The sequence below is a fragment of the Vombatus ursinus genome, unplaced genomic scaffold (assembly GCF_900497805.2).
Source record: "Vombatus ursinus unplaced genomic scaffold, bare-nosed wombat genome assembly UNPS02014798.1, whole genome shotgun sequence".
NCBI lineage: Eukaryota > Metazoa > Chordata > Mammalia > Diprotodontia > Vombatidae > Vombatus > Vombatus ursinus.
Genome location: NW_020954576.1, coordinates 38,150,451 through 38,162,436, shown reverse-complemented (window position 1 = coordinate 38,162,436; position 11,986 = coordinate 38,150,451). Strand labels below are relative to the sequence as shown.

At 39.2% G+C, this 11,986-nt stretch overlaps 1 protein-coding gene across 1 annotated transcript in view; it reads left to right on the top strand.

Annotated features, from left to right (window-relative positions):
- The window catches only part of SMYD2 (SET and MYND domain containing 2), a 91,223-nt gene that overhangs the window by 17,312 nt on the left and 61,925 nt on the right, over positions 1-11,986 (top strand). Inside the window, exon 2 of the mRNA XM_027870747.1 lies at positions 11,025-11,088. Within this exon, the coding sequence (XP_027726548.1) occupies positions 11,025-11,088 (64 nt within the window). The remainder of the gene's footprint in view (positions 1-11,024; positions 11,089-11,986) is intronic.

Below are 11,986 nucleotides of genomic sequence, written 5' to 3'. Positions count from 1 at the left end.
TGGTGCAGAATCAGTAGCTGGCATCATAGAATCACATCTGTAAAACTGTCATGAATCTTAGAGAGCTTCTAGTAGTCCTTCTTTTGTATCATAGTCCCCTTTGGTAGTCTCGTGAAGCCTGTGGACCCCTTCTTTGAATAATATCCTAAAATACTGTTCTGAGATGGGCCTGCCTCCCTGGTAGTTTAGGTTCAATACTTAAAACAAAGTAATTTACGTGAAGATCATTCAATAATTAACAAGAGGAAATTTACTAAATCATAACAGGATGGTCAGCAAGGAAAGACATCGAGGACACTTGGTTGATCATTGTCTGAATTATCTATCATGATCCACTAACCAAGAGTCAGAACATGCCTGGAATTCCCCATCTTGTACTTGGACCACCAGAGGTGAGGTCAGCAGCTTGAGCCTTTAGTCCCTTGAACCAACCAAATTTCAGTACCTTTTGGTGCTGAAAAACAAGCCTCACTTTTCTGGGTGCAGGGATTGGAATAGTATTCCTATCACAGATTTAGAAAATAAAATACATAGAATTACAAAGGAAAAATATTTTATTAAAATATTTTAGTTATTAGATATATTTAGTTATTAAAATATTTTAAAACGAAAATATTTTTTAAAATCAAGTTCACAGCCTCCCCCCACCCCCAGGTTGAAAAGCCATGTTGTAGTCTAACTCCATCATTTTACAGATGAAGAACCTGAGGTCCTGAGAATTAAATTACATAGGAAGCAAAAACATTGCTCTAATCCAGGGGTGGGGAACCTGCCACATGTGGCCTTAAGGCTGCGGGTTCCCCACCCCTGATCTTATCCAATCCCTATCCAGAATCCAGAATCTTCAGCAAGTATTCATGCAGCAGTTTAAGGCCTTCAATAATAAGCAACTCACAATTCCCCAAGGCACAGCCTGTTTCACTTTTAGACAGTTCATCAATAAAATGGGGATAAAATAGCACTTCTCTTGCCCACATCAGAGGCTGTCTGTGAGGCAAGTGCTTTGTAGACCTTAAAGTATTAATTATAGAATGTAAACTGTTTAAAAGTAGGGATTGTCTCATTCTTTGTATCTCCAGTGCCCCAGCACTTTGGAATCCTGGAACATAGAAGGCACTTAATAAAAGGTTGTTGTTGTTGTTGTTGAGTTCTTGAGGTCCTTCATGATCTCACTTGGAGTTTTCTTGGCGTGGATACTGAAGAGATTTGCCTTTTCCTTCTGCAGCTCTTTTTACAGATGAATACTGAGACAAACAGGAGTATTAAGTGACTTACCCAGGGTCACATGGCTAGTAATTGTCTGAGGCCAGTTTTGAACTCAGGAAGATGAGTCTTCCTGAGTCCAGACCTGGCACTCTATCCACTATACCACCTGGCTGCCCTCTAAGAAAAGCTTACTGATCAATTAATTAAATGATGGAAATAGGAGCCATTATTGTAGCCTGACACTTGAAGTCATCATCATGTATAGAGCTGTCTTTTTTATTTTTTAAGTGGATTCTTGGGGAAAAGGAGCTTTTCTGTTTTTGTTGATCTTTAGATCATGTGAAAGAATCTCCAATAATAGGATAAGTATTGAGTAATGTATTTTCAATTCTTCCATGGGCTTAGTTTCCTTTTAAACAGAGTCTTTATAGGAAAAACAGAACAGGGATGCTTTCTTTTATTTTATTTCATTTTTAGGCAGTTGGGGTTAAGTGACTTGCCTGGGATCACACAGCTAGTAAGTGTCAGGTGTTTGGTCTGAGGCCGGATTTGAATTCAAGTCCTCCTGACGTCAGGGCCAGTGCTCTATCCACTGCGCCACCTAGCTGCCCCAGGGACACTTTCTTTTACCCAGGATTTCATCAGTTGTGCATCTCATTGCTTGTTACTTCCACACATCTGCAGATAATACAGTTGATGCACCTACCTAACAAAGGTGTTAGAGAATCCTAAAGTACCTTCTTGAAGAATCTAAAGGAGGCCAAATGGTAATCACAGAATCTCAGAGTTAGAAGGTTTCTTTTTGTTGTGTTGTTTAGTCATTTTCAGTCACATCTTACTTTTCATGACCTCTTTTAGCATTTTCTTGGCAAAGATACTGTAGTGGTTTGCCGTTTCCTTCTCCAGCTCACTTTATACATGAGGAAACTGAGGCAAACAGGGTTAAGTGACTTGCCCAGGGTCACACAGCTAGTAAGTGTCTGAGGCCAGATTTGAACTCAGATCTTCCTGACTCCAGCACTCTATCCACTAACTTCACTTAACTGCTTCATCTAATCCAGTCTGTACCAAAATGGAAATCCCTTTTACAATGCACTTGAAAGGCAGTATGGTGCTGTGGAAGGAGACATTTGACAGGTTGAATAACTTGGCCAGGGCTATATAGCTAGTCTGTATCAGAGGCAGAAGTTGAACTCAGGTCTTCCTGACACCAAGTCCAGCATTCTAGTCACTACCCCAGTGGTGTCGAACTCAAATAAAAAGGGATCCTTGCAAGCTGCACATTGACTCAGGAAACCTCAAATTAACATTATCTGTGTTTTATTTATTTTTTAACATTTCCCAGTTATATTTTAATCTGGTTGGGCCTCAGGCTGCAATTTTGCCACCTCTGGGCTATATCATTCTGTTTCTCAAAGAGTTCAGAGAAGGCAATGGACAATGTGGACAGGAATAGTTAAAAAGAAGTCTCAGTGAAAGAAATGGGACTCGAGGTTGAATTTGAATAATAAGAACTCAAAAAGAGAGGGCAATTCATGTACTTGGTTCAGAGCCTGGCACATACATCTTTACTAAACAGTGGTAGGAATGTGCATGACACCTCTGTGAGGGCCTGAAGGGCAGGGGTCTGAGTTACAGGAGTAGTGACTGGGTAGCAACTCTAGACCAGTAGGAGTAGGTTTATCTCCAAAGGAGTAAGCAGTCACTGAAAGTTTTTGGAGAAACGAATGACCTAATGAAAGGTATTTAGAAGTCACAGACTCCTAGAGGTATAAGGGATCTTAGACCTGTTAGTCTAACACTCTCTTTTTACAGATGAGGACACTGAGGTGCATTGTTTGAGACTTGCCCAAGGTCTAACAGCTAGTGAGCTGTAAGGTGAGACACTCACATCCAACTTTTGCCTTCCTGATGCTCAGACCCCTGGGCATCACTCTCTCTAAGACTCTAAGCTGCATTTTCTTAAGAAGGACACTTTTGTTTTGTTCATAAAAATAAGTGGATCAAATTCTTCAAATTTGTCTATGTCTGACAACAAAAATGAAGCACCCCAAAAAGTAAAATAGAAAATTCAGGTCTGTCCACATAGATGTGGACCTAACAAAAGGAGCCTGGCTTAAAGCTCTGCAGAATAAAATTTAGTTCAGTAAATAGATTTGAATGTCACTGGCTATTGTCAATCAACAAATGCAGCACCCCTCTCTTTTTAAAAATATATATAGTCTTTGCTTCGGAGTAGTTATTAAAATCTCTAAGGATCAAAAGAAATCTAGAAAAGTCATTGAATATTATAGTCAGACTTTTTAGTTGAAAACTACAAGTATTTGTTTAAGGAAATTGCTAGCAAGTGCTTTGGAAAAATCCATAACCTGGCATTTCACACTGGAAAATAACCAAGGAGATCTAGTCTGCTGTTCTAGTGAAAGGGGAGAGGGAGGGTGCAGTATCTGTGAATTAGAATTAAGAAGGCATTCTTTGTCTCTAATATTTGATGGGAGCATATGCAACTTGGAAAAGAAAGAAGGGAGACCACATCAGGGTGCCTGCAAAGCAGCTGACCAGACATCGGCTCACCTGAAGCTTGGGCTCTGCAATCACCTGTGTGTTGTGTTATTTACTCTGCAGCTGGAATATTTGAGAGGAATACTTGAAGGGATATTCTAAGTGATATTAGTTGAACTCTTCTCTTGATAGGGCGGCAACACATAAATAAAAACTAGAAATATTATTATTTACCCTCCCCTCAAAAAAAAATGTTACTCATGTTTCTACAGAAGAAAGTGAGGATAACAATTCTCTTCATTGCTATAGAAGAATTCAGGGAAAGGAAGAGGAGGAAAGTAATAATTATTTTAAGGAGAGACAATAGCTTTTTTTTCTAAATGATAGAAAAGCCTATTTGAAGAACTTCTGTATTGGGGCTATACAGTGTTTTTAAAGAATTATAATTTTGATATTGGAAAGGATGGTACTGTAAGAGCAGAGGAGGAAGCTATAAGATTTAGAAAATGCTGCAGATGCTTTAAGAAATAGATGAGAACCAATTTACACTCTTGCTTAGTGACACAAAGATAAAAGTCAGCAGAGCTGGGGTCTGAATTATCACACACTCCTGATCAGTGAAGTCAGAACGAATGAAGCTTCACCTCTTATCATTCAGGTACCGAGCTGACCACCAAGCCCTGCTTCCTCCCCATAAATCATGGCATCAGTTCCAATAGTTGAGAAAACCTATTAGTTTCTACCTTAATGTCCTAAAAGGTACCTGCCTCCTATAGAGGAACTGGACTCTAAATTTTAACGAGCTCAAGAACAAAGGTTCGCATTAATATAAACGTATAGTAAGGCCCTGTTATAAAGCACCCTGCTGCACACACAGATTCAGTTATACCATGGATTAAATTGTGCATCTCTCTCTCGCTATATGACACAGATGGTCTATAGCACAAGTATTGTCCTTGTCCCCAATATCATTCATAATAATAAGATTCTATATTCCTCAACTTTTATTTCACTCAAAAATAAGATTGGACAGCCTAATTATACAGTCCCACGAGAAATGAGAGAGCTTAATTTTGTTTCCTTTTTTTTTTTCTTATTTCTTAGGTTACCTTGTGGACCTAAGCTCTTTTCTCTTTTCATTTGCCTGGGTCTACAGACCCTGCCTGTCAGTTCTCATCTCCTACCACCTTTGGTGAAAAGTCATTGTTATTGCAAACCCCCTTTCATGCCAGTATCATTTTCTTTCATGGCAAAACCTGCTAAGCTTCATTTCAGAAAGTGTTTGGTGCTTGTATGATCAGATTTCTTTTTATCTAGACCAACAGCACCTGTGACAATCAATGCCTTAACTAGCAGGATTTGTTAATTACATTGCAGACTTTTGGGGCTTCATGGCTTTGGAATTTTAAAAGCAAGGACATTAATCACCCTGTACATCTTTGTTTTCTTTCAGTTCAAATTGATTTCCTTGGACAGTGGTGGCATATTCCAAGTTGTTTCTAATAGTAGCAAGTCTGTATTTTTCCCAGGGCATCATCCCCTCTTCTCCCTCCCCCAACATTGTTTATGTGAACATACCTTAAGAGTTCAAAGACACCTTGATGCCAGCAGGGGAAAGAGGAAATGTGCCAGTAAGACCAGGGCTTTGGAAAGACAAGATAAAATCCTGTAAAAGAGGAATAAAGCTGTGATTTAGTAGTTTGTGCTCCATTTCCACCCTTGTCTTTTTTTTTTAACCTAAGGGCGACCTGAAATATTTCAGACTCGATCTATCTTTAAAAAAAAATAACCCAACAAACATGCTGGAATGTAAAAGGTCAGTTTTGCTTCATTCTGAAGAGGAGGCAGAGGAGGAGGTAGCAGGTGGATGCAATGGGACAAGAGTCCATAATATCCAGTCCTAAGTCCTGAACTGGGAGCCAGAAGCAGAAGAATGAAAGGAACCCATAGCTTCCTCTTTAAAAACTGGTTGCCAGGATACTTTCCTTATGAACTAAAAAGATACTGTAAGCATCTGTGTTTATTTCCCAAAATTCAACCACTGTATCTAAGCAACTTAATAAATCAAATGTATGCAGCTCAGCCTTTCAGAACAGTTATAATCTGCTTTGCAGAAAATAAATTTCAGTGGCTCACCATTGCCTCCAACATAATATACAAGTTTTTCAGTTTGGCTTGTAAAGCCCCTTCACAGCCTGTCTCCAGCTTGTGTTTCCATCTTGTGTTATTCCACTTCCTTTCCAGAAGGCCAGCCATACTGGCCTTCTTGCTGTCATTTATACATAACACTGTATCTCCTGTCTCCATGCTTCTGTATCATCTGTCCCCATTCCTGGAATATGCTCTCTATCCTCTTTTCTCAGTTCTGCCTCTTAGAATCCTTTGTTTCATTTAAGATTCAGCTCAAGCACCAACTTGAATGTGAACCCTTTCTTGAACCCCTCCCCCCAGCTCCTAGTGCCCTCTCTCCCAAAATTATCTTGTATTTATTTTGTATGTATTCTGTAGAAACCTACTTACGTATTTGTTGTCTCTCCCAGGAGAATGTAATCTCCTGTGACACATGGCATAGCGCCCACCTGGCAGATAGAAGGCATTTTTAATAGGTGCTTGTTGACTGATTGAAGTGTTTTAAGACTCTTAAATCAGTTACATCACATCAGTGACTCTCCCTAACCATCCTTTCAATTAGGAGAGCCTCAAATTAGGCTGCTTATTCATTTATGCAATCAAATTTATTAAGGATTTATTGAACATAACACATAATACTAGGCTAGGATGTGATTAAATTAAAAATTAAAACCTGGATTTCAGTAGTTACTGGGAGATTCTGTATAAGCTTAATGTCTCTAGGCCTCAGTTTCTTAATCTGTAAAATTGATCAGATATTTACAAACCCTATAGTCCTGTGACTATGTTTCACAAGCCTTATACTGATAATTAACTGCAGTGAAAATTTTATTCCCCCTATGAAGTTTTAAGGGATTTGACATTGAGAAAACTCATTCTCCTGGAAGATAGTTTGAATAAACTTTTCCAGCTAAAACTTCCCTGTCAACAATATCAAACATTTTCTCCACTATCCTTATCTCACTCACTTACCAGCTCAATGAGGCTTTATTTCAAAGCTGAGATATTAGAACTATGAAAGTTCAGGCCTCTCCTAGTTAAAAAAAAATTTTTTTTTAAAAAACTTTGAGACAGCCAGATAATTCAGGGCAAAAGGTTTTGGGTCATATTTTTTCCCCAAAGTGTTTCACACAAAACCAGATTTTTGCCTGAATTAGTGACAGTAATTGCCTCAGGTTTCTCCTCTGCTTGACAGAAGAGAACTAGCCTGTGAGATCCTTAAAGTGATAATCAGACAACCAGTTGGTAGTGAGTGCCAGCTCATGAACTCTGTGGTAAGATGCTCTTAAAATACTGGTATTTAGGGATAAGAACAATCTGGCCAGAGTCAGCATTTTGTGCTACAGTGAGAGATCTGCAGTATTACATCACTGTGTACATAGAGGCCATTACTTGATAAGCAACATAACCAAAACCTGTGGAATAATGAGGTACTGTAGAATGAGATTGATGGAATCGTATGGGAGAGATGAGCTTCTCTGCTTCTCATCAGAAAACTGAAAATAATGGAGACAGCATGGGTCAGTGGAATGAGTGCTAACTTTGGAGACTGAATATCAGAGTCTGAATCCTCCCTTGCTCAGTAACTGTTTACCTCAGTTTCCTCATCTGTAAAATAGTAATACTTACCTCCCAGGGTTGTTAGGATCAAATTAGATAACAATTGTAGAACACTTAGCATAGTGTCTGGCATGAGTGCTGTATAAATATTAGCTCTTATTATCCTTCATTTTGCCTCCTCCTAGGAATTAAAGGCCTCCCCCAGACCACATGGAAGAATGCTTTTGCACAACAGGTAGCCAGATGCCCATTCTGTCAGTATGTCTTCATCAGAGTTGGCTCCATCAGACACAATGATTGCTATGGAAGGCAGATGTAGTAAAAAGACTAGATTTAGAATCAAAGGACTGGATTTAAGGTCATACAGACCCAGTGTTCTGCCCCTTACTGCTTGTATTACCTTACACAAGTCACTTCTATCTGGGCTTCAGTTTCTACATCTGTAGACAAGGGAGTTGGGCTAGATGACCTCTCAGGTTCTTTCCAGCTCTAACTTTATGGTCCTCTGAATCTATTTCTTGAGACATCTTCCCTGCCTTCAGAATAATTGTCCCAATCCTCAGAGGAAAAAGTATTTGAGAGCGTAAGTCAGTATCTGTCCTTTGCTTTGTCCTCAAGGCTTGTGGACTAAAAGACTGGATCCCACAAAGGAGCCTTGGCCACTGAAGTTACTGGATCCAAAGGAGCCTTGACCATTGAGAGAGTGGCCACATTGTTCTGATTAAATCCCACTCAAGATCTCAGCACGCTGGATGAGTCATTACAGCTAAAATTGCCTATTTTCCCCTTGAGATGTTACCATTGAGCCTGGAAATGAGTCAAAGCTGCATCTTAATTAAAAGTAGATCTTTTTTTAATAGAGGAAGGAAGAAGATACAACCACATATTAAGTATCTACAAATTTATTTTTTTCCAAGAAACCTTCTCAGATATCCCCATTGTACTCTAATCACATGATCATTATGTATTCAAACTGTAGCATAATATAACCCTAATTTATACAGCTCTTTGTGGCTACAAAGTTCTATATACTTTATTGTAATGTTTAATCCTCATAGCAAACCATTTTTCAAAAGAAGACCAAGGGTCTTAGGTCATAGAATGTGTCAAAACTAAGATTCAAACTCAGGTTTTCAGCCTCAGAGTTTGGTACTTCTACACGTAATGATGAAGATGATGATTATAAGCATTTATATAGCATGCTGTGTTTTGCAAAGGACGTTACAAATATTATCTCATTTTATTTTCACAACAACTCTGGGAGGGCATTATATCCATTTTACAGATGAGGAAACTGAGGCTTAGAGAGTTTAAGTGACTTGCACAGGCTCACACAGATAGAAGATTTCCTTACTCCCAAGTTCAACACTCAGTCTACCTGGCTGTCTTGAACTGTGTCTATGCACTTGTTGGCCAATGACTTGCTAATTGCCATCAGTCATTTATGAGTCTGCCTCTCCCAAATATGGTATAAGCTTCGGGATAGTAAGAAAGTTATCTTTCTTTTTTGTGTGTGTGTGCTTTGCACTCCTCTTCTCCCTCTTCCTCCATAGCACTCTTACACGAGTGCACATTAGCGTGCAAGCGCACACACATACACACACACACACACACACACACACACACACACACACTGCTACTACCACCTAGATACTCCACTTATGGTAGGCGCTGAATGAATGAATGCTTAACCAAACCTTTGACTTCCACCCCCACCCCCCAAAGATAAGAGTTTGGATAACACCTGGATACATCCAAAAGAATCATGTCCTTGTATCCAGAAGTGCCTAGAAACAAGGGCCACATTTGGCTGGATTAGCGTGTTCTTGACAATTTTTTTAGACCTGCAAATTTGGGATGTTTGTTATGCTTCAGCTTTGAAATGTGTTTCTCCCACACATCGTGCAGTCTGATTCTCAGGATTCAAGCGCTGTCATGAAAACTGTAAGACAGTCTGTTTAGTTCCAACAGAAGCGTTTTTGGAAAACTTGCTGGATTCTGTGGGAGTAATGTAGTGACTACCGCTTGCTGACAAGAAGGAGCAAAGAATTCAGCAGCATGATTTTTTTTCTTTTCTTTTTCTCTCTCTCTCTCTTTTTTTTTCTTTTTTTTTTTTTTTTTTTTTTGCCAGCTCACGGAGAGGGATCTGTCAGGGTTGGCTAGCTCTGATTTCTTGCTGGGTTAGGTGAGGTCTGCCATCCTGTAGACACCAAACTATGCCCCTGATCTGCTGCAATGCAGCAGCATACTTTGCAGCGAAGTTGGAGCAGTGGCTGACTTTCCTGATTTTCCTTCCGTCCTCTCCCCTGCAGTCGAATGATTCTGCAAATAAAGAGGATGGCTTTACCGGGGCCAAGAATTACACAGAATGTGTTTTTGGAAGAGGAAAAAGTAAAATCTGAAAAAGTTTGTTTAGTTTATGTGTTTTAGTTTGTAGGTTTATTTTCTTTGAAAGTCATAGCTGGCCTGAATCTAGCAGGGCACATAGCAACATAGAAGTATCATAAAGGAACAGTAGAGTTTTTGTTATGTAAGGGCTACACAAAAACAATGCAACAGGAACCTGCAGAAAACTCACCTTTAGTAAAGGACAAAAAGGTTGTTTCTGATTAATACAATTAAAGAGGGACAGTATGGATAGAGATGTGCAGATGTGTCCATCAGCCTGTGTTTCAGACATTTCATTTGAGAATGTCCCTACTAACAAATGACAACGTTTTGAATGCAGGTATTTTATCTGCCTAGTGTTCACAGCCATCACAGCCAACTTTTCTGTGAAGCCATCTCTAAGGATCAGGTTGGCATTCATTCACTTTTTTGCTCTATTTTAAAAGGTTTTGTTAGTGTCCTGGATTTGGAGTGTATCAGACCTGTAAGATAGTTTTGGTGTTATCATCCCCATTTTGCTGATGAGAAAACTGATATGCAGGAAGTTGGCTTCTTGCCACAAAGCCATAAATAAAACCAAGAGTGATAATTAGAAGATATTATTACCTTAGTTTGTATGTTTCTCTGGGTCAGGGAACCATGGGCTAGATCTCCTGCATGGTGGCTTAAGCTTTTAATTCTTAAGTCTTTAAATTTTAAGGTTACAACTGCTTTCTGACTTTTGGCCTGCCCTATTAATTAATCTTTTCTATCCCATTACATTAACTAGTGTAGTATTCTTCATGTATTAAATATTCAGCAATATGAGTCCAAATCTAGCCTCAGATGCTTACTAGCTGTGTGATTCTGGGCAAGTCATTTAACCCTGTTGGCCTTAGTTTCCTCATCTGTAAAAATGAGCTGTAGAAGGAAATGGAAACCACGCCAGTATCTTTGTCAAGAAAAACCCAAACAGGGTCACAGAGAATCAGACAAGACTGAAGTGACTGAACATCAGTAACAGTGCTTGTGGACATTCAGATTAACTAATCGCCATTTCCACTGGGGTTTGACCACTGGGTTTGTGGCCAAAAATCTTTTTTCTGAAAAAATGTCCATTTACCAATGGGAAATTTAAGGTTAATAAAATCTCGACTCTGTTATCCAATTTGTTATTGCATGACAAACTGGGTAGCATTGTGTGTCTATGCCCATCTCCACTATAGGGTGGATATTACAGTGCCCTTTTTCTTTTTAAGGAAAGAAGGATTGTCGAAATGTGGAAGATGTAGACAAGCATTTTACTGCGATGTGGAGTGTCAGGTACGTGCCTGAATAAGCAAGAGGGAAGAGGGTCTGGTTTTCCTTGGTTTGTTTCCCCTTTTTGGAATAGAATGTACCAATACCAGTACAGCCAAAATCAGGGGCTTCAGTTTGAGTTTCCTCATTTGCAAAAATGAGAGAGTTGATATAGATTGTAAGCCTGTGACAAACCTAATTTAATAGGTTCTAATTGGGGTGATAACTTTTTTTCTTCTGGCTCATCCCATAAGAAGAAAAGTTGATTTCAGGACATACAATAAAATTACAATTCAAGGTCAAGTACAAGATTAAAAAATTAGTTGTGTTCCCAGTGGAAATATTATCCTTCCACCTATACATCTATCAGTGACTTCAAAAAAAGTAAAGCTGGCAAACTGCATGCACTCAAAGTGCTATTTTAAAACCTGAAATGAGGGTCTTAATTCATAGAAATCTTAAGTGTGGGCCAGCCCTAGACCTTGCAGTAAATATCTCCCAAACCAAACTTCTGAAAAGTGTTGGCTAAAATGAAGACCAATGGATAGAAATTACAGGGAAGGAGAAACAGATTTCTGCTCAAGAGGAGGAAGAGCTTCCTAGCAATTAGATGTGTCCAAAAAGGGAATGGACCATTTGGTGAGGATGTGGGTTCCTTGTCACTGGGAGCGTTCAAGCAGAAAGCTAAGTGATGTCTAATCAGTAATATTGTAGAGAAGAGGTCTTTCAACTACGCTTTGGACAAGATGTTATAAAGCCCTTTCCAACCCTGTGATTCAGTGACCCTGAACTCTTTGCTTGTATGCATGTTCTTATTAGAGCTATTAGAATATTTTGGAATGTGGTGGCTGGACAGCAATTTTGGCTGCATCACATGTTTGGGGACAGATGAAAGAAGCCAGTGTTAAACTCACAGAGGCTC